Here is a 23613-nt window from a genome sequence, read left to right on the forward strand (position 1 = left end):
GGAATTTTCCAAACTGTTTAAAGGCACAGTCAACTAAGTGTATGTAAAATTCTGACTCACTGGAATTGTGATAGTGAATTATAAGTGAAATAAATAGTTAAAGTTTGTTAACAAGAAATTTGTGGAGTGGTTGAAAAACGAGTTTTAAATTACCTAAGTGTATGTAAACTTAAGACTTCAACTGTAATATATATATTATATATATACATACATACATACATACATACATACATACATACATACATACATACATACATACATACATACATACATACATACATACATACATACATACATACATACATACATACATACATACATACATACATACATACACATATATACATATATATACATAGTATGTATGGCTCTGTTGTGTTGAGTTTCTCCATGTATGAAGTCATGAAGAAATGTGTCATGCAAAATTAAATTTTGCAAAAAGTACACAGAATTCCAAAAATCATTCAATTGAATTTTGTACAATTTCATAAATTACACAATTTCAGTCATGATAAAAACATACAACAATCTAAATAGGCAAACTCCATATTTAGTGACATAAATCCATAGGCTGTGCAGGGATTATTTTCCAAAGGGCACAGTTTTACTAGGTGGACTCCAAGGGGGCGGTGGATCGTCTTGTAGAATAGCTTGTATCTGTCTCTCCTTCCTCTGTCTTGTCTGTTGGCGTTCTTTCCTTCTCTGTAGGAGAATTGCAGACAACATAGTAGCTCAATTGGCAGAACATTTAATTGTCAACATGGCGGGTTGGGTTCAATTCGAATTGAAGTCAGTAAATTCAGAAAGTGCCTTGAATTTGTCAATGTAAAGTGTAAAAAAATAAAAACTGCTACTTCAAACTGTCATCAAGGCAAAGGGTGGCTACTTTGAAGATATACAATATATTTTGAGTTTTTTAACACTTTTTTGTTACTACATGATTCCATGTGTTATTTCATAGTTTTGATGTCTTCACTATTGATAAAAAAAACTAACATATCTAAAAAAAAAACATAAATTTCAGAAAAAAGGCTGTAACGTAACAAAATGTGGAACACCAGCTAAAACATCTGCTAAATATGTGAATGTGACCAATAAAATTTGATCTGATTTGTTATTTCTGTATAACAAAAAAGTTGACGACAAAGTTGCCTCTTTTACAAGGGGATCCAATAGGATGTTGGTTTTCCCCAATTTGTGGGCGTGGCCGAGGGGAATTCCTTATTATTATGTGAATACCGACGGGGACTATAAAGCCGCTTAAATGTGGTCTGTGTGCATACACTACCATTCAAAAGTTTGGGGTCACTTAGAAATGTCCTTGTTTTTTTGCTCAGTTGTGCACCGGGGCCTCCCACTCCTCTTTCTATTCTGGTTAGGGCCAGTTTGCTCTGTTCTGTGAAGGGAGTAGTACACAGTGTTGTACAACATCTTCAGTTTATTGGCAATTTTGCGCATGGAATAGCCTCAATTTCTCAGAACAAGAATAGACTGACGAGTTTCAGAAGAAAGGTCTTTGTTTCTGGCCATTTTGAGCATGTAATCGAACCCAAATGCTGATGCTCCAGATACTCAACCAGTCTAAAGGCCAGTTTTATTGCTTCTTTAATCAGGACAACCATTTCAGCTGTGCTAACATAATTGCAAAAGGGTTTTCTAATGATCAATTAGCCTTTTAAAATTATAAACTTGGATTAGCTAACACAACGTGCCATTGGAACACAGGAGTGATGGTTGCTGATAATGGGCCTATGTAGATATTCCATAATTTTTTATTATTATTATTATTTTTATCTGCCGTTTTCTGCTACAATAGTCATTTACAACATTAACAATGTCTACACTGTATTTCTGATCAATTTGATGTTATTTTAATGGACAAGAAAATGGTAGTGTACATACCAGCCATTTTTCATACATCTCCAAGGCCATCCTATCCTTCTCTTCTTTTTCGTATCTCTCCTCTTCCTCTTTGATCTTCTCTTTCCGACGCTCCGTTTTCACTTTTTCATGGACAACATCCTTCTTCCTTTCATTCCTATGTAATTTCCAGGGGAAGAAAAAAGGCAATTGTATAGTTTGATTCATTCATATCCTGTATCTATGCCAATACTGTAACACCCTCTAGTGTAACTGACCAATACATTTCTATCTGTGATTTTAAAGAGCTTTCATCCAAGCTTGTTACTTTAGAAAATAATATGCCACTTAGCAGGCAAATTTACCCAAGGTGACTTAGTCTACAGTAGTCAGCATACATTTTAATATGTTTGTGATCCCTGCAGGAATTGAACCCACGACCTTGACATTGCTAGTGCCACACCTTAACCAAATTGGGCCACCAAGGACCACCATTTGATGCTCTCACCAATTAGAAATGGCAGATATGGAATCTCTCTTTCTCTCCTCTTCCTTCTCTTCTTTCTTCTGTTTTAGTTTATTTTCAACCGCCTTCTGTTTCGTGTATTTCTCTTTGAGAAGTTCATCATGTCCCTGCTTCCACTTTTCAAAAACCTGCAGGGACATACATTCAGAAAGATAGGAATAAATGCAGATAATGTTTGCATAAATGCAGATAATGCATTGAGATATATTCTGTGACGCTTAATAACTACTTAAAGGCCCAACGCAATCAAAAATGAGTTTTGACTGTTTTATATATACATATTTCCACACTACCAGGTTGGAATAATACTGTGGAATTGAGAAAATTATGATAATGCCCTTTTAGTGTAAGAGCGGTTTGAAAAGAATGCCTGAAATGTCAGCCTGTTTTGGTGGGATGGAGTTTTGGCCTGACATCACCAGTCAGTAAATTAGTTATTAGACCAATAAGAAAGAGTTCCAAACCTCTATGCCAATAACCCCTAGTTTTCAGCTTTCCCCTCCCCACTCAGACCCCTCCCAGAATGTTGCTCTTTGCTAAGAAGCTTTTTGACCTGGATACTAAATTGTCACTCAGAAATGATTCTATATTGAGATAAAAAAATGGCTGCATTGGACCTTGGACCACAAACTGGTGCGTTAGCCACCTACTAGCATACCCCGTTCAAAACACACTTCCATATTTTGTATTGCCCATGGGACACATACACAATCCATGTCTCAAATATCTCATGGCTTAAAAATCCTTCTTTAACCCGTCTCCTCCCCTTCATCTACACGGATTGAAGTGGATTTAACAATTGACATAAAAGAAGGGATCATAGCTTTCACAGGGATTTATCTGGTCAGTCTATGTTATGGAAAGAGCAGGTGTTCTTAATGTTTTGTACACACAGTATATACCTTTTTAGCAGATTCCTTTTTCTCTTCTTGTTCATAAATTTCTCTTTGCTTCTTTTTGATCACATCTTGCTTTTCTTTGACTTTTGCTTTGATGACTTCGGTTTTCTTTTCTTTCCAAGCCTCATAAGAGGCCTTGGCATCGTCCATTTTAGCTTGCTCATCCTGTGGACAGAGGTAATAATGTGTTATTTGATGATTAGCTGTTTTCTTCTTGTATCATTTACTATTAATACATGAGTTTGCTCTTAAGACCTACAGGACCTAAAACGGCTGCATTTGTAGTTTAAATGATGTATAATGCATACCTTGGGCGGAAAGGTCATTCTTAAAATGAATTATCTTAATAGTGTCCATTCAACTGAAAAAATCTATAAATTGATTATAGAAATATTATTCTGCAAATAAATACAACTTTTAAGATGCAGTGCCAACATTTTCATCTTTACCTTTCTCCTCTTCTCTTCCTTTAATGTTTGTTCCTCTTTCCTTGTTTGCATTGTCTCTTGCAACTTCTCCCTTTTTTTTTTCAGCCATTCCTGTTATTTTCAGAAAATGGTTATGGTGTGTGTGTATATATATATATATAGGGTAGATACAGTGCATTCGGAAAGTATTCAAACACCTTTACTTTTTCAAAATGTTGTAATGTTACAGCCTTCTTCTAACATGGATTTAATAAAGAATGTTCCTCATCAATCTATAGACAATTATCCCATAAAGACTAAGCGAACTGTTTTATTTTTTTCCAAATGTATTGAAAATAAAACACATACCTTATTTACATAAGTATTCAGATCCTTTGCTATGAGACTCAAAATTGAACTCAGGTGCATCTAGTTTCCATTGATCATTCTTGAGTTGGATGTTTTTACAACTTGGAGTCACCGGTGGTAAATTTAATTGATTGAACATGATTTGGAAAGGCACACACCTGTCTATAGAAGATACCACAGTTGACAATGCAAGTCAGAGCAAAAACCAAGCCATGAGGTCGAAGGAATTGTCTGTAGAGCTCCGAGACAGGATTGTGTCAAGGCACAGATCTGGGGAAGGGTACCAAAAAATGTCTGCAGCATTGAAGGTCCCCAAAAACACAGTGGCCTCCATCATTCTTAAATGGAAGAAGTTTGGAACCACCAAGACAATTCCTAGAGCTGGCTACCTGGCCAAACTGAGCAATCACAGGAGAAGGCCTTTGTCAGGGAGGTGACCAAGAACCCGATGGTCACTGACAGAGCTTCAGAGTTCCTCTGTGAAGATGGGAGAACCTTCCAGGAGGACAACCATCTCTGCAGAGAGTTGCCAGACAGAAGCCACTTTGCTTGGAGTTTTCCAAAAGGCACATAAAGGAACTCTCAGACCATGAGAAACAAGATTCTCTGGTCTGATGAAACCTAGATTGAACAATTTGGCCTGAATGCCAAGCGCCACGTCTGGAAGAAACCTGGCACCATCCCTACGGTGAAGCATGGTGGTGGCAGCATCACGCTGTGGGGATGTTTTTCAGCAGCAGGGACTGAGAGACTAGTCAGGGTGAAGGGAAAGACGAACAGAGCAAAGTACTGAGAGGTACTTGATGAAAACCTGCTCCAAAGCGCTCAGGACCTCAGACTGGGGCAAAGGTTTACCTTCCAACAGGAAAACACAGGAGTGGCTTCAGGACAAGTCTCCCAAGGACCTCTCTGGACAGACGTGACAATAGCTGTGCAACCTGACAGAGCTTGAGAGGATCTGCAGAGAAGAATGGGAGAAACTCCCCAAATACAGGTGTGCCAAGCTTGTAGCGTCACACCCAATAAGACTCCAGGCTGTAATCACTGCCAAAGGTGTAAAAGGTCTGAATACTTATATAAATGTGATATATCCGTTATAATTTTTTTTAATACATTTGCAAAAATGTATTAAAGCATTTTTTATGCTTTATTATTATGGGGTATTGTGTGTAGAATGATGAGGGGGAAAAACGATTTAATCAATTTTAGAATAAAGTTGTAACGTAACAAAATGTGGAAAAAGTCAAGGGGTCTGAATACTTTCCAAATGCACTGTATCGTAAATTAATAATCATAACGGAGACACAAAAGATACCATTTCATCTTTCTCATATATTCTGCATAGGGCCCAAAGGTTTTCTGCTCAGGTCACACGGTCAGGGAAAACTCCTGCCCCTTATCACAATCATGCATATATACAAAGTCATCCAATCAAATCCTGCCCATACCTGGTATATGGCCGCCCTGAGAGAATCTGCAGATCCGGGCTCTGCTTCCTTCAGCTGCACTTTACGATCCAGAACTTTCAGTGACCCCAAGTATTTGGACTCTGCTGTGTACGAACACACACTCTGCGACTTTCGGGAGCTTTTTGTCAGAGAACTTGAGGGCCTAAGGAAATAAAAACAAAATAGGAATGACCAAGGTTTACCAGAAATGAAAATGATCCCCATGCATTTATTGTTATTACATCCAATTTTGAATTATTAAAGTGGCTAGAGATTTGAGTCAGTATGTTGACAGCAGCCACAAAATGTTAGTGATGGCTGTTTAACAGTCTGATGGCCTTGAGATAGAAGCTGTTTTTCAGTCTCTCGGTCCCAGCTTTCATGCACCTGTACTGACCTCGCCTTCTGGATGATAGCGAGGTGAACAGGCAGTGGCTCGGGTGGTTGTTGTCCTTGATGATCTTTTTGGCCTTCCTGTGACATCGGGTGGTGTAGGTCGTCCTGGAGGGCAGGTAGTTTGCCCCCGGTGATGCGTTGTGCAGACCTCACTACCATCTGGAGAGCCTTGCGGTTGTGGGCGGAGCAGTTGCCCTACCAGGCGGTGATACAGCCTGACAGGATGCTCTCAATTGTGCATCTGTAAAAGTTTGTGAGTGTTTTGGTGACATGCTAAATTTATTCAGCCTCTTGAGGTTGAAGAGGCACTGTTGCGCCTTCTTCACCTAGCTGTCTGTGTGGTTGGACCATTTCAGTTTGTCCGTGATGTGTACGCTGAGGAACTTTAAAAAAACGTTCCACCTTCTCCACTACTGTCCCGTCGATGTGGATAGGGGGGTGCTCCCTCTGCTGTTTCCTGAAGTCCAGGATCATCTCCTTTGTTTTGTTGACGTTGCGTGTGAGGTTATTTTCCTGACACCACACTCCGAGGGCCCTCACCTTCTCCCTGTAGGCTGTCTCGTCGTTGTTGATAATCAAGCCTACCATTGTAGTGCCATCTGCAAACTTGATGATTGAGTTGGAGGCGTGCATGGCCACGCAGTCATGGGTGAACAGGGAGTACAGGAGAGGGCGGAGAATGCACATTTGTGGGGCCCCACTGTTGAGGATCAGCGGGGTGGAGATGTTGTTTCCTACCCTCACCACCTGGGGGCGGCCTGTCAGAATGTCCAGGACCCAGTTGCACAGGGCGGGGTCGAGACCCAGGGTCTCGAGCTTAATGACGAGTTTGGAGGGTATTATGGTGTTAAATGCTGAGCTGTAGTCGATGAACAGCATTCTTACATAGGTATTCCTCTTGTCGAAATGGGTTAGGGCAGTGTGCAGTGTGATTGCGTCGTCTGTGGACCTATTGGGGCGGTAAGCAAATTGGAGTGGGTCTAGGGTGTCAGGTAGGGTGGAGGTGACCCTGCCACATACCTCTCGTATCTGAACCGTTGAATTGAGACTCTACTTTGTCTCTATACTGACGCTTAGCTTGTTTGATTGCCTTGCGGAGGGAATAGCTACACTGTTTGTATTCATTCGGTCATGTTTCCGGTCGCCTTGCCCTGATTAAAAGCAGTAGTTACAAACAATGTCATAGTATTTGAAAATAGAATGGAATATCATGTTGCAGTACTGTGTAGTAGTTATTAACCTACCAATAATGGAAGATTTTTTTGCATTAAGCATACTACTATCCTATAGTTTGCGAAGTATAATATAGTTTGAGGCCACGGGTAAATAGAAAAGGAAGGATTTCCCTGCAAGATTTAGATAAATGTAGAGAGAAATATGGTGTTTACCTGGTGTCGATAGAGTTCTCAGTCACATGGCTGAGTCTGCTTATATGATCTGGGTGATCCTCTGAATCGTCCTGAGAAGAAGCATGAATCACCTACATGAAAACTCCTGGACCTTATCACAATCACTCTCAATAAGTTTTCTAATCACTCAATTTTCTGTAAATCCCACTCGCTAAAACAGTGTGGTGAGGAGTTTTAGGAAAGAGAAAGTTATAGCTCAGTTTAGTTTTAGGTTAAAATGTCCCTCAATGCAGTCTATGATTTTTACTGGATGGAGCCTTAACGAAACCTGCAACTGTGGTTGGATGTAATTTTATACTGGTGAGTATTGTTAATTTTCCAAAATTATTACAAAGTGGGGTGAAGCTAATACTTCAGGTATATGATAGGCAATACAAAAATATCAGATTAAGTCAAACAGATGGCATCATCAATAACAAAGCAAATTAAAACAGTAGTAGATTATAGAGGTCGACCGATTAATCGGAATGGCCGATTAATTTGGGCCGATTTCAAGTTTTCATAACAATCGGTAATCTGTATTTTTGGACACCTGATTTGCCGATTATAAAAATAAAATAAAACTTTATTTAACTAGGCTAGTCAGTTAAGAACACATTCTTATTTTCAATGACGGCCTAGGAACGGTGAGTTAACTTCCTTGTTCAGGGGCAGAACGACAGATTTTTACCTTGTCAGCTCGGATATTCGTTTTTGCAACCTTCTGGTTACTAGTCCAACGCTCTAACCACCTGCCTTACATTGCACTCCACGAGGAGCCTGTGTGGCAGGCTGACTACCTGTTACGCGAGGGCAGCAAGAAGCCAAGGTAAGTTGCTAGCTAGCATTAAACTTATCTTATAAAAAACAATCAATCTTAACATAATCACTAGTTAACTACACATGGTTGATGATATTACTAGTATATCTAGCATGTCCTGCGTTGCATATAATCGATGCGGTGCCTGTTAATTTCTCATTGAATCACAGCCAAATTCGACAAACGGGTGATGATTTAACAAGCGCATTTGCGAAAAAAGCACTGTCGTTGCACCAATGTACCTAACCATGAACATCAAAGCCTTCATTTAAAATCAATACACAAGTATATATTTTTAAACCTGCATATTTAGTTACTATTGCCTGCTAACATGAATTTCTTATAACTAGGGGAATTGTCACTTCTCTTGCGTTCCGTGCAAGCAGTCAGGGTATATGCAGCAGTTTGGGCTGCCAGGTTCATTGCGAACTGTGTGAAGTCCATTTATTCCTAACAAAGGCCGTAACTAATTTGCCAGAATTGTATATAATTATGACATAACATTGAAGGTTGTACAATGTAACAGCAATATTTAGACTTAGGGATGCCATCCGTTAGATAAAATACGGAACGGTTCGGTATTTCACTGAAAGAATAAACGTTTTATTTTTGAAATGTTAGTTTCCGGATTTGACCATATTAATTAATGACCTAAGGCTCGTATGTGTGTTATTATGTTATAATTATATTTCATAGAGCAGTCTGACTGAGCAGCAGCAGGCTCGTAAGCATTCATTCAAACAGCACTTGTGCGTTTGCCAGCACCTCTTCGCAATGCTTCAAGCATTGCGCTGTTTATGACTTCAAGCCTATCAACTCCCGAGATTAGGCTGGTGTAACCGATGTGAAATGGCTAGCTAGTTAGCGGGGTGCGCGCTAATAGCATTTCAAACGTCACTCGCTCAGACTTGGAGTAGTTGTTCCCCTTGCGGAGGGCCGCAGCTTTTGTGGAGCGATGGGTAACGATGCTTCAAGGGTGGCTGTTGTCGATGTGTTCCTGGTTCGAGCCCAGGTAGGGGCGAGGAAAGGGACGGAAGCTATACAGTTACACTGGCAATACTAAAGTGCCTATAAGAACATCCAATAGTCAAAAGTATATGAAATACAAATGGTATAGAGAAATAGTCCTATAATTCCTATAATAACCTCAACCTAAAACTTCTTACCTGGGAATATTGAAGACACATGAAAGCTGGTGGTTCCTTTTAACATATGTTCTCATGTTCTGACCAAGGAACTTAAACGTTAGCTTTTTTATATGGCACATATTGCACTTTTACTTTCTTCTCCAACACTTTGTTTTTGCATTATTTAAACCAAATTGAACATGTTTCATTATTTATTTGAGGCTAAAATGATTTGATTGATGTATTAAGTTAAAATAAAAGAGGTCATTCAGTATTGTTGTAATTGTCATGATTACAAATAAATAAATACTTTTTAAAAAATTAATTGATTAATTGGTATCTGCTTTTTTTGGTCAACCAACAATCGGTATCGGCGTTGAAAAATCATAAATCGGTCGACCTCTAGTAGATTACTTACTTGATATTCTTCAAATGATGTGGAGTATTTTCCATCCTTTGCCTTGCTGTCTTCTGAAGTATGTCCATCTTTAAAAAGAAATTGAGTTTTTAGAATGTGTTGGATGTTGTCCATGTTGTCCTTCTTGAAACAACTTAGACAATTAAACCCACTATAGCAATGTTTATGCAGTGTCTTTGCTTATAACCTTCTGCCTGGGCACACACATTACCTATCAAGTCCAAATTCATATTTTCAAACCATTTTTGAATACTGCAGCTCACAAATGCATAGCGTGCATTTGTAAACACAGGTTAACACGAGTCATATACAGTAGAAAACCTGACAGATTGATCAGGTGAATCCAGGTCAAAGCTATGATCCCTTATTGATATCACTTGTTAAATCCACTTCAAATCATTGTAGATGAAGGGGAGGAGGCAGGTTAAAGAAGGATTTTTAAGCCATGAGACAATTGAGACATGGATTGTGTACAGTGGGGCAAAAAAGTATTTAGTCAGCCACCAATTGTGCAAGTTCTCCCACTTCAAAAGATGAGAGAGGCCTGCAATTTTCATCATAGGTACACTTCAACTATGACAGACAAAATGAGAAAAATAAAACCAGCAAATCACATTGTAGGATTTTTAATGAATTTATTTGCAAATATGGTGGAAAATAAGTATTTTGTCACCTACAAACAAGCAAGATTTCTGTCTCTCACAGATCTGTAACTTCTTCTTTAAGAGGCTCCTCTGTCCTCCACTCGTTACCTGTATTAATGGCACCTGTTTGAATTTGTTATCAGTATAAAAGACACCTGTCCACAACCTCAAACAGTCACACTCCAAACTCCACTATGGCCAAGACCAAAGAGCTGTCAAAGGACACCAGAAACAAAATTGTAGACCTGCACCAGGCTGGGAAGACTGAATCTGCAATAGGTAAGCAGCTTGGTTTGAAGAAATCCACTGTGGGAGCAATTATTAGGAAATGGAAGACATACAAGACCATTGATAATCTCCCTCCATCTCCCATCTGGGGCTCCACGCAAGATCTCACCCCGTGGGGTCAAAATTATCACAATCCCAGAACCACACAGGGGGACCTAGTGAATGACCTGCAGAGAGCTGGGACCAAAGTAACAAAGCCTACCATCAGTGACACACTACGCTGCCAGGGACTCAAATCCTGCAGTGCCAGACGTGTCCCCCTGCTTAAGCCAGTACATGTCCAGGCCCGTCTGAAGTTTGCTAGAGAGCATTTGGATGATCCAGAAGAAGATTGGGAGAATGTCATATGGTCAGATAAAACCAAAAAATAACTTTTTGGTAAAAACTCAACTCGTCGTGTTTGGAGGACAAAGAATGCTGAGTTGCATCCAAAGAACACCATACCTACTGTGAAGCATGGGGGTGGAAACATCATGATTTGGGGCTGTTTTTCTGCAAAGGGACCAGGACGACTGATCCGTGTAAAGGAAAGAATGAATGGGGCCATGCATCGTGAGATTTTCAGTGAAAACCTCCTTCCATCAGCAAGGGCATTGAAGATGAAACGTGGCCGGGTCTTTCAGCATGACAATGATCCCAAACACACCGCCCGGGCAACGAAGGAGTGGCTTCGTAAGAAGAATTTCAAGGTCCTGGAGTGGCCTAGCCAGTCTCCAGATCTCAACCCCATAGAAAATCTTTGGAGGGAGTTGAAAGTCCGTGTTGCCCAGCAACAGCCCCAAAACATCACTGCTCTAGAGGAGATCTGCATGGAGGAATGGGCCAAAATACCAGCAACAGTATGTGAAAAAACCTTGTGAAGACTTACAGAAAACGTTTGACCTCTGTCATTGCCAACAAAGGGTATATAACAAAGTATTGAGATAAACTTTTGTTATTGACCAAATACTTATTTTCCACCATAATTTGCAAATAAATTCATTAAAATCCTACAATGTGATTTTCTGAATTTTATTTCTTCTCATTTTGTCTGTCATAGTTGAAGTGTACCTATGATGAAAATTACAGGCCTCTCATCTTTTTAAGTGGGAGAACTTGAACAATTGGTGGCTGACTAAATACTTTTTTGCCCCACTGTATGTGTGCCATTCAGAGGGTGAATGGGCAAGAAAAAAAAAGTGCCTTTGAACGGGGTATGGTACTAGGTGCCATGCGCACCGGTTAGAGTGTGTCATGAACTGCAATGTTGCTGGGTATTTAACACTCAACTATCATGTGTGTATCAAGAATGGTCCACCACCCAAAGGACATCCAGCCAACTTGACACAACTGTGGGAAATATTGGGAGTCAACATGGGCCAGCATCCCTGTGGAAAGCTTTCAACACCTTGTAGTGTCCATGCCCTGACAAATGTAGGCTGTTCTGAGGCCAAAATGGGTTGCCATTCAATATTAGGAAAGTGTTTCTAATGTTTTGTACACTCATTGTAAATAGAGTTAGGCCAATGTGGCTGAACGTGTCGAGTGCCACTTTTTCCTCCATAGCCCTTGCTAAGTGATATTCAACGCTTCTGCGTTGTGCTGTTCATTTCTAATAGTTTTCAAAACCTATGAAGATGTCCAGTAAAAGCAGATATGCTTTCACTGTTGACACTACAACACATGAATGCTAATCAATAATATATATATTTTTTAAGTCTTAAATTCGCTGCTCTGTTTTTCTTGTTTACAGCGGGTCATTTCATAAGAGAACTGTCAGAGGCGCTCTTGTATTGCATCATCAACATTACAAGAATAAAGTTCTCAAGGTTATATGGGCACTAGCATGGTGGCCATTCTAAAACCTGGCCTAACTCTCTCTCTATATGGCTCTGAGGTAAACACTAAGGGGATGTTTCCAACCAGACCCAGAATAAATCTATGCCTGGACTAAAAAGCATGCTTATGAAAGAATCTCCCTTGAGCGTGCTTTTTAGTACAATAGACTAGGTTTGGGCCTGGGAAACCAACCTAAACTTGCTTTTCGGTCTAGGACTAGGTTTAATCTGTGTCTAGGAAACCGCTCCAAATGTTTATTTCTGCTTAAATTACAGATAGCTAAACAATACTTGCAGCTGGATGTAGGCATATCAGTTGTTTTACTTTGCACACAAGTGCTGTTTAGCGAGCAGAAAATGTCACCCATGCTTCTTACCTCTACTCCAGGTGCCATCAGTAGATTTGTACAGCGAGTTTGACTGCCGACCTACGGTTGAAGAGGACGATTTGCGGAGTTTAGATGAGATGGAGTGGTCTCCTACGGGGCCCTGTGGTGAAATACAAAAATACAATATGACTTTATTGTCCAATGTGAGTCCGAAATGTGCATTTTTGTCATATGGTCATCACCCAAAGGTTGTGATAAGGGCCAGCTATAGGTAAATGCCAAAATAAAGGAAACAAACAGTGTCTTAATTAGGTCGTTGGACCACCATAAGCCACCAGAACAGCTTCAATGCACCTTGGCATAGTGTCTGGAACTATTCTTCCACGAGAAATTCCATCACTTTGTGTTTTGTTGATGGTGGTGCATAAGTGTTCGATTGGGTTGATCTCTGGTGACTGAGACGGCCATGGCATATCGTGAAACAGTCGTTGTCACTGTAGCTCCTGCCAAACGTGCCCAAACAATCACCCCTCTTTCAAAGTCACTGAGATCTCTCCTTCCCACCATGGTAGCAAAAATAATGGACAACTGGGCCTGCCCAGCATTTTTATACATTCATTTGATTTATTTGACCTTTATTTAAATAGGCAAGTCAGTATAAAAGACACCTGTCCACAACCTCAAACAGTCGCACTCCAAACTCCACTATGGCCAAGACCAAAGAGCTGTCAAAGGAGACCAGAAACAAAATTGTAGACCTGCACCAGGCTGGGAAGACTGAATCTGCAATAGGTAATCAGCTTGGTTTGAAGAAATCAACTTTGGGAGCAATTATTAGGAAATGGAAAACATACAAGACCACTAATAATCTCCCTCGATCTGGGGCTCCACGCAAGTTCTCACCCCGTGGGGTCAAAATGATCACAAGAACGGTGAGCAAAAATCGCAGAACCACACGGGGGGACCTAGTGAATGACCTGCAGAGAGCTGGGACCAAAGTAACAAAGCCTACCATCAGTAACACACTACGCCGCCAGGGACTCAAATCCTGCAGTGCCAGATGTGTCCCCCTGCTTAAGCCAGTACATGTCCAGGCCAGTCTGAAGTTTGCTAGAGAGCATTTTGATGATCCAGAAGATTGGGAGAATGTCATATGGTCAGATGAAACCAAAATATAACTTTTTGGTAAAAACTCAACTCGTCGTGTTTGGAGGACAAAGAATGCTGAGTTGCATCCAAAGAACACCATACCTACTGTGAAGCATGTGGGTGGAAACATCATGCTTTGGGGCTGTTTTTCTGCAAAGGGACCAGGACGACTGATCCGTGTAAAGGAAAGAATGAATGGGGCCATGTATCGTGAGATTTTCAGTGAAAACCTCCTTCCATCAGCAAGGGTATTGAAGATGAAACATGGCTGGGTCTTTCAACATGCACAAACAGGCACAAACTGGCACAAACAAACCTGGAACCAAGTTACCCGTTTCTGGTCCAGGTCAAAGTATCAATAAGACAACATCACGTTACTCACTTGTCGACTATGACTCCTGGCGGATGTTTTGCTAGAAGATGAAGTAGTGGGGGTGCTGGCCATTTCACCCTGGTCAATAGAGGAAAGAGAAATGGACACAGAGGAGGTGGAGGGTCTGCTAGGAGGAGTTTCCTTGTCCACGGCGACAGGCTCCGCCTCGGTTTGACTGCTCACCCTCAGGGTCCTCTGCCTGGGTTTGGGTCTGGGTGGCTCATTCTCGACAACGCTGTCTGAATGGGGAAGGGATTAGACAATAATACCTAATAATTCCTAAGACTATAGCTACAAACAGATATGATAGCTGACACAAATAAGATAACAATGAACCAATGTCGCCCACAAATTGTGTCATGACCATATCAAATACATCATACATAACATTGTGCATATTGATGACAGGAACAAGCTAGGAATTGAAGGAGATTTGAAGAAACCTGTCAAGGATGCACATCTGATGAGTGGCAGTGGAGTAGCTAGCTTTCCTTTTCCTCCAGTCCCCGATTCTTTTCTCTCCACACTATTTTCAGACGGCAAGGGCAATGGGGTTTCCAACAGACCACCATTAGATGGCAGGGGCAAGGGAGAATCCCAATGGCTGTTGTTCTCTGAAGTTGATTGTAATGGGGATTCTGTTTGACTTGGTTGCGAGGATAGGGAAAGAGGAGCTTGATGAGGGTTTTTAAAGTGCAGTGAGGAGTCCGAATCCTTCTGGTCGCTGCTACCTCCAATAAAGCCGTCTGTTTGTTCATTTTTATGTGGGTCAGGTGTCGCCAAATCTTGTAAGGGGGAAGTGGCCTTTCGCGTCTTCATGAACGACACTCTCGTCGGCCTTTTGCTTTCCTCCTCATCGTCCGACAGGTTAAAGTCGTTGATCTTGGCTTTGTTCTTTCCAGCCTTGAAGGTATCGATTCTCTTTTTTCTTGAATTGAGAAGTTCTTTCAACACATCTAGGAAAATAATACAAACACATCTGTCAGTAATTTGGTGGTCAACTTATAACAGTGTTGCCTAATGTAAAATGTAGCTTGCCAATATGAACTGATATTGTGTAATAGGGGAGATTTAAGATCACTGAAGTTCAGATTTCAAGTGATCGATGTATGTGCCACTCATTAGTATGACTAATGTCTTACCATCTTCATCAAAGTCATCCGAATAGGAGTATTGGTCAGTCTTTTTTTTACTTGCTCTAGCAGAAACAGCTGCCTCCAGCTCATCCTAAGGGGGGGTGCAACTCAATATTAGGAAGGTGTCCTTAATGTTTTGTACACTCAGTTTATTTCAAAGCACTCCTAGTAGACCATTTAAAAACCCTTTTGTTCATAGGCTACTTCTGTCTAATGGCCAGGATAAAAAAGACGCATCTATGCGATACTGCTAAATCAGCCTTGATTAAGAGGAGGGTAGGCTATGCTTGGTTTGGGGAGAAACCAAATGGGGGGGGGGGGGGACCAATTGTTTTGTTATGTTTCTAAATACGAGATTCACCGGCACATCTCTCCTTCCATGGACACTGCGCGCCATGGATGGATAGGCTGCGCTTCTGCTCTCAAAATCCATGACATTATCAACTGTGTTACTATGTTAAGACCTGCTTTTTGTGGGTCTTAACTTCTCATTAGCGCTGCTTGAAATTGTCCCTTTTGCGCTTCTTTGTAAGGACACCTCAAATATTACCACCCCTGCTACCTCAGCGCAAGCGTGCTGATGTTAGACAGGTAAATTACCATACTTGGCGTTGGGGCTGGAAAATTACGAAATTATAAAACCAACGTGCATTTGACACTTGCGTCTACTTAGCGCCAGCTGAAAATTGAGGCTTAGATATACAGCACACTACCTCTTTTTTATATATATGATTTCGTCACCAACCATTTGAACTCTAACCTTTTTGGGCTGGCCAACTAGAGTCGAGACTGAGCTGGCCCTTAAAGTGTGCCAAGACACTGATTTTGATTCAGAGAATTTTGGATGGGAGACAAAGCTTTTTAAATAGGAGTCATATGTGTTGCCATATGATTGACAACGGATCATGACGGATCATGACTGACCGACCCAAAAAAACGGTCCCTCTTTCAACTCGTCCGATTTGTGTTGTACTTTTGATGGACAAAACCAGACAACGATGTACGTCATACAATTTTATCCATGTTAATGTGTCTCAGTGGGGCGAAACCTAACCAGTAAGTTTGCTGTCTCCAAGGTACACATCAAACACCTGGTGCACATAACAGTATCACGTTAATGCAAACATTCTGACAGATTACAGATCATTTTGCCTTTGTCATGACTCTTTGAGTCATTTCATGTTCAGTTTGATTAACCAAAGCTCTTTCTAAACCCAAATACTCCTTGCGTTTGATACAGTTTTGGAAACATATGGAACTTAACTTTCAAATCAGCGATAAATGATATATATTTTAAACTACTTCACACCTTTATAGGGTTGTGGTTAGTGTTCCCTCATGGCCATATCTCCATGTTACAGCCTGTTTACGGAAGACAGCCGAAAGACAGAGGGACCACTAGTGCTAATTAGCTTTCTTTTGTGTAAAATGCAACTTTTATTTCAGCACCCAAAGAAAAGCTTAAAGTTACACAGGACAAACATAGGTACAAGGTAAGCATTAAATAATGGACATTTTTATAAGTATCGACTGATAGCGGTACACTCCGCAGACACTCATTGCAACTCCATTGAGATTTGGGCCTATAATAGAGTTGTGTTTACTAAGCTAGGCCTATACCTATACCTTCAAGCCACAGATGAAAGGTTCTCTTTGTTCTAGCCTATGACTTAACCTCTTGAAAAAAATACTACAGTTTACCATAGAATACTATAGTACTACAGAATTCTGTAGTAAAGTGTAGTATACTGTAGAATACTAAAGTAAATACTACAGTATTATCGACTCAAAAATCACTGTAGTTAAACTACAGTAATGTCCGCAAAAACACTACACTTGTATTATAAATACTATGGTATACAATTTGTATAAAGGCCTACCCTGCCCATTCCCCTCCCGCATATCCCAATTTGTGCCACCCATAAGTGAGAAACCTACATACATGCCAAGTGTAGACCATATAGTGTTCCCTACAGGTTATAAAAGAGCAGAAGCTCTTAACTATCTGTTTAGATCCCAGTCCTACCTACCTACAGGTTACGGAAAATTTGCTCTTTTAGTATTTCTCCAGTAGGTTCTTATTTTTTTTTTAAACAATAAACAATACACAAACAAACAGCATCATACATCACCCCTGCCCAGACCCACGAGCACACACTCCCCATCTCCAGAGTGCGCATTACTTTCCGCCACATGGCCTGAAACTGCACCATTTTGTTTCTCTCCATAGCCCAAGTACTTTCAATATTTAAATAATAATTCATTTGATTTTTCCATTGTGTTAATGATGGCAGATTGATTTCCATGTTTTGAGTATACGTTTTTTTTCAAGATGAGTTATGAGAAGAGAATCGTCCAACCCATCGGGTATCTCACTACACCCCCATATGGCATGTCTTGAAATATGCAGACAAACGGATGAAAAGTACATTTACATAGTGATATTTCTGACAGCCAACTTTCTAGCTCCGCCCACAAAACTACCATTCCCAGAAACCATGGATTATTACACTTAAGACGTGACTGCCATTGTGCTGTAGAATTTATGAATTTCAAATTCAATTTTATTTGTCATATGCGCCGAATAAAACAGTTGCAGACCTTACAGTGAAATGCTTACTAACAAGCTCTTAACCGACAATGCAGTTAAGAAAAATACAAAAAAGTACACAAAAAAAAGTACAAAATAATTAAAGAGCAGCAGTAAAATAACAATAGCGAGGCTATATACAGGGGGTATAGATACAAAGTCAATATACAGGGGCATCGGTTAGTCGAGGTAATTGGGGTATATGTACATGTTAGTGACCTATGCATAGATAATAACAGAGAATAGCAGCATTGTAAAAAAAGAGGGGCGGAGGTGCAATGCAAATAGTCTGGGTAGCCATTTGATTAGCTGTTCAGGAGTCTTAAGGCTTGGGGGTAGAAGCTCCGGTACCGATTGCCGTGCGGTAGCAGAGAAAACAGTCTATGACTAGGGTGGCTGGAGTCTGACCATTTTTAGGGCCTTCCTCTGACAATGCCTGGTATAGAGGTCCTGCATGGCAAGAAGCTTGTGATGTACTGGGCTGTACGCACTACCCTCTGTAGTGCCTTGCGGTCGAGGGCCGAGCAGTTGCCATACCAGGCAGTGATGCAACCCATCAGAATGCTCTTAATGGTGCTGCTGTAGATTCTTTTCAGTCTCCTGAGGGGGAATAGGTTTTGTTGTGCCGTCTTCACAACTGTCTTGGTGTGCTTGGACCATGTTAGTTTGTCAGTGATGTGGACACCAAGGAACTTGAAGCTCTCAACCTGCTCCACTACAGCCCATCGAAGAGAATGTGTGCGTGCTCGGTCCTCCTTTTCCTGTAGTCCACAACATTCTCCTTTGTCTTGAGGGAGAGGTTGATGTGCAGGCACCACACGGCCAGGTCTCTGACCTCCCTATAGGTTGTCTCGTCATTGTCGGTGATCAGGCCTACGACTATTGTGTCATCAACAAACTTATTGATGGTGTTGGAGTCGTGCCTGACTGTGCAGTCATGAGTGAACAGGGAGTACAGGAGGGGACTGAGCACGCACCCCTGAGGGGCCCCCATGTTGAGGATCAGTGTGGCGGATGTGTCGTTACCTACCCTTGCCACCTGGGGGTGACCTGACAGGAGGTCCAGGATCCAGTGGCAGAGGGAGGTGTACAGTCCCAGGGTCCTTAGCTTAGTGATGAGCTTTGAGGGCACTATGGTGTTGAACGCTGAACTGTAAGTCAATGAATAGCATTCTCACATAGGTGTTCCTTTTGTCCAGGTGGGAAAGGGCAGTGTTGAGTGCAATAGAGATTGCATCTGTGGATCTGTTGGGGTGGTATGCAAATTGGGGTGGGTCTGGGGTTTCTGGGATAATAGTGTTGACGTGAGCCATGACCAGCCTTTCTAAGCACTTCATGGCTACAGACGTGAGTGCTATGGGTCGGTAGTGATTTAGGCAGGTTACCTTAGTATTCTTGAGCACAGGGACTATGCTACTCTGTTGAAACAGGTTGGTATTACAATGTTAATCAGGGACAGGTTGAAAATATCAGTGAAGAAACTTGTCAGTTGGTCAGTGCATGCTCGGAGTACATATCTTGGTAATCGGTCTGTTGACCTGTTTTAAGATCTTACTCACATCGGCTACAGAGAGCGTGATCACACAGTCATCCAGAACAGCTGGTGCTCTCATGCATGTTTCAGTGTTACTTGCCTCAAAGCGAGCATAGAAGCAATTTAGCTCGTCTGGTAGGTTTGTGTTACTGGGCAGCTCGTGGCTGTGCTTCCCTTTGTAGTCTGTAATAGTTTGCAAGCCCTGCCACATCCAACAAGCGACGGAGCCGGTGTAGTATGGTTCAATCTTAGTCCTGTATTGACGCTTTGCCTGTTTGATGGTTTGTCGGAAGGCATAGCGGGATTTCTTATCAGCTTCCAGGTTGGAGTCCCACTCCTTGAAAGCGGCAGCTCTACCCTTTAGCTTAGTGCGGATGTTGCCTGTAATCCATGGCTTCTGGTTGGGGTATCCACATAGTCACTGTGGGGACTACGTCACTGATGCACTTATTGATAAAGCAAGTGATTGATATGGTGTACTCCTCAATGCCATCGGAAGAATCCTGGAACATATTCCAGTCTGTGCAGCTCATTGAGTGCGGTCTTAGTACCAGCATCGGTCTATGGTGGTATGTAGACAGATACAAAAAATACAGATGAAAATTCTAGTTAGATAGTGTGGTCTACAGCTTATCATGAGATACTCTACCTCAGGTGAGCAAAACCTTGAGACTTCCTTAGAGTTTGTGCACCAGCTGTTGTTGACAAATATGCATAGGCTGCCCATTGTCTTATCAGAGGCCGCTGTTCTATACTGCCGAAAAAGCTTAAAACCCACCAGCTGTATGTTAATCATGTTGTCATTCAGCCACGACTCGGTGAAACATAAGATATTACAGTTATTAATGTCCCGTTGTTAGGATATACATGCTCGTAGTTCGTCTATTTTATTATCGATTAATTGTACGTTGGTTAATAGGACCGATGGTAAAGGTAGATTACCCTCTTGGCGACAGATCTTTACGAAGCACCCGGACCGTCGTCCACGATATCTCCTTCTTTTCCTCCTGCGAATGACGGGGATGAGGGCCTTGTCGGGTGTCTCGAGTAAATCCATCTCATCCAACCCATGAAAGAAAAATTATTTGTCCAGTTCAAGGTGAGTAATCGTTGTTCTGATGTCCAGAAGCTCTTTTCGTCATAAGAGACGGTAGCAGCAACATTATGTATATGCGAAAAAACAAACAAAATAACACAGGTTCACTAATGTGAGTGGGCCATTGCCAGAGGAGAGAGAGCGTGACATTTCAGCAGTTAGGTATGAAATAATGACAGACAACAGTCGAACTAGATAGCCAATTCAAAACATAACTTGTAGCAATTTCTTGCTAGTTAACTACAGCTATTATTATTAGTATTGGTGTCATTGTCGCCTTTCCACCAGCACTGTAGCACTGTAGATAGCCTAAATAATATAAACGCAACATTTTCAACTATTTTTCTGAGTTATAGTTCATGTAAGTATATCAGTCAATTGAAATGGATTCATTAGGCCCTAATCTATGGATTTCACATGACTGGGCAGGGGCACAGCCATGGGAGGGTGTGGGCCCACCCACTAGAGAGCCAAGACCAGCCAATCAGAATGACTTATTCCCCACAAAAGGGCTTTATTTAAGACAGAAATACTTATCATCGGATGGGATCAGGCACGACAACCTTCCAGTGTCAATAATGCTTACTTGCACATTAGACATGACATATAATAGTCATTCAAATTTGGTTAAAAGTCATGGGAAATTGGTATAAATCCTTAACAGTGAATAATCAGAAGTCTCTATTGCATAATGTCATTTGTGAATTTTGGTGAACATTTTCTAATGGATCAACATGGAAAAAGACAGCTCCTAGACTTCTTTCATCCCAAGTCAAGCACCGTCTCTTTTGTATAATAAATTTGCTTATTAAGTGTACATTTTCGTTAACTGTAATTTCGTTATGTTCCAACATCAGTTCTTGGTTACAATAGTTGATATTTTTTTCAAGGAGACTGTCAGTTGTATATCTTCCCTATCATATAAAAATCATTTAGGGGCGGCAGGGTAGCCTAGTGGTTAGAGCATTGGACTAGTAACCGAAAGGTTTCAAGTTCAAATCCCCGAGCTGACAAGGTACAAATCTGTCGTTCTGCCCCTAAACAGGCAGTTAACCCACTGTTCCTAGGCCGTCATTGAAAATAAGAACTTGTTCTTAACTGACTTGCCTAGTTAAATAAAGGTTTAAAAAAAAAAAAGCTATCCAAGGATTGTTCCTTAAGGTTGTGTTTTTAGGAACTGATATTGTTTGATTTTATAATGATGGCCTACCCCGGCCAAACCCTAATGACGCTGGGCCAATTGTGTGCCGCCTTATAAGACTCCCAATCACGGCCGGTTTTGATACAGCCTGGAATCGAACCAGGGTCTGTAGTGACGCATCTAGCACTGAGATGCAGTGCCTTAGACTGCTGCACCACTCAGGAGACGGTATTCTGGTAGAATACGTTTAATTTTCTGCCATATTGTTAGTGTTCTTATCTATGAAGTTGATCATATTTAAAAACTCCAGTAGGTTTCCACAAGGAGAATCACTTCTATGTCAAAGATAATAAAACAAAAACACTACAGTACATCAGCAAAAACACTCCAGTAAATACTACAATCTGCAAAAACATGACATTTACTATACTAGTTATTTTACAACAGTATTTATAATATAGTTAACTGTAAATACTACAGTATATACTACAGTATACAGTAAATACAGCAAAAAATACTACAGTGAATACTATAGTATTTATATCATGGTATATAGTATTTTTTAATGTTGGTATAGGCCGTTAGGCATACAACGAGAACGTTAGTAATGCGTGCTGAGCAGAGACAGTAAAAAACAGGTGTTGAATAAGCAGTTTATAGCTACCTGAAAATGTGTTCTCCTCGACGCCTTCGGGCTCTTGGTGTAAGCCAGTGTTGTGCTGAAGTCTTTATCTGCCATTCCTGGAAATCAAAAAGTTATTTTGAGATGCCAGCCATGTGAATAGCTTAGTTAGCTAGCCAAGCTAGTTTAATTCGCAAGCTACTGTAGCTATTTGTATTAGACAAAACGCATTGCCATACAAATCAATGGGACCTTGGTTATCTCTGGTTTTGAATAAGCTAACGTCAGCTAGCTCACCCAGCCCACTTTATCTTTCTAGGGAAAACGTGATTTAGCTAAAGCTGCAAGAAATATCCTGCTATCTCATGAAAAACAACTAGCTAGCTGTATGCTAACGTTAGCTATTTAATCTTTATACCTCAGTTGATTTGATCTTGTTTGTCAAGAAGGTAGTTTGTTGCTAAAACAACATGTTTCACTGAATGAGGGGATTCTCTTAAACTGGCCTCGGTGCCCGGGTTTTCGTAGTTTGCAACGGGTAAAAAACGATAGCATTCGTTTTGGAACCAGACTGCCCCCACCCCCCGTGTCACGCGACAAACCATAGGCTGGTTCAACGCTGGCCAGGGTATTTAACAGAACTCTGCAATTGTTGGATCGTCACTAGTTACCATAAACACAAAGTCATACACCGTAACTAAGGAACTGTTTCTGGATCACTTCCGTGTCACGTTTTTCCTCAAGGTTGGAATTTCATAATAAAGGTTCCCTATACATAAGTGTAAAACACATTCATGCAACAATATTTTATATAAAAAAATCATTTTTTTAAAGGAAATTTAAAGGAAAACACGTACACTTAATGAAGTACTTTGATCTATTTTACTTCCCCAGAGTCCGATAAACTTGTGGATGCCATTGCATGTCTCTGCGTCCAGTATAAAGGAAGTTAGAGGTAGTTTCGTCAGCCAACGCTAACAGGCATTCGTCCAATGACTAGAAGTCTACAGGAACAGTTAGCATGCTATCGGTTCCCATCGACTTCCAATCATTGCGCTGGTTACTTAATAAATACATAAATTCATTCATTCATTAGTTAGTTAATTGCTAGTTAGCAATTGCTCTAACGCTACTTAGCAACTTCCTAAAAATGGTATGCACGAGTTCATCCAACTCTGGGGAAGTTTAATTTTAAAAAATCCCGAAGTATCCTAAGCACAATACATGGACTGTACA

General features: G+C 40.9%; 1 protein-coding gene across 1 annotated transcript; it reads right to left on the bottom strand.

Moving 5' to 3' along the window:
* Positions 1-451: 451 nt before the first annotated feature.
* map9 (microtubule-associated protein 9) lies at positions 452-23052 on the bottom strand. The gene is made up of 14 exons (XM_031837608.1): positions 22796-23052; positions 22420-22496; positions 15401-15485; positions 14702-15214; positions 14268-14497; positions 12785-12896; positions 9659-9726; positions 7294-7364; positions 5510-5672; positions 3735-3824; positions 3289-3450; positions 2369-2514; positions 1903-2038; positions 452-702 (listed from the first exon to the last, which is right to left on the bottom strand). Exons 2-14 carry the CDS (start codon positions 22492-22494, stop codon positions 583-585), a joined length of 1971 nt encoding a protein of 656 aa, XP_031693468.1. The 5' UTR covers positions 22495-22496; positions 22796-23052; the 3' UTR covers positions 452-582.
* Between the last annotated feature and the right edge of the window lie 561 nt (positions 23053-23613).

This window comes from Oncorhynchus kisutch, linkage group LG12 (genome assembly GCF_002021735.2).
Source record: "Oncorhynchus kisutch isolate 150728-3 linkage group LG12, Okis_V2, whole genome shotgun sequence".
Lineage (NCBI taxonomy): Eukaryota > Metazoa > Chordata > Actinopteri > Salmoniformes > Salmonidae > Oncorhynchus > Oncorhynchus kisutch.

Excerpts from the sequence above, each read along its gene's own strand:
- map9 (XM_031837608.1), bottom strand. The coding sequence starts at position 22,494 with ATGGCAGATAAAGACTTCAGCACAACACTGGCTTACACCAAGAGCCCG. Across the intron at positions 15,215-15,400 it reads GGATGACTTTGATGAAGATG|ATGTGTTGAAAGAACTTCTC; the intron begins GTAAGACATTAG and ends TTATTTTCCTAG. Across the intron at positions 9,727-12,784 it reads TGATGGCACCTGGAGTAGAG|ATGGACATACTTCAGAAGAC; the intron begins GTAAGAAGCATG and ends TTCTTTTTAAAG.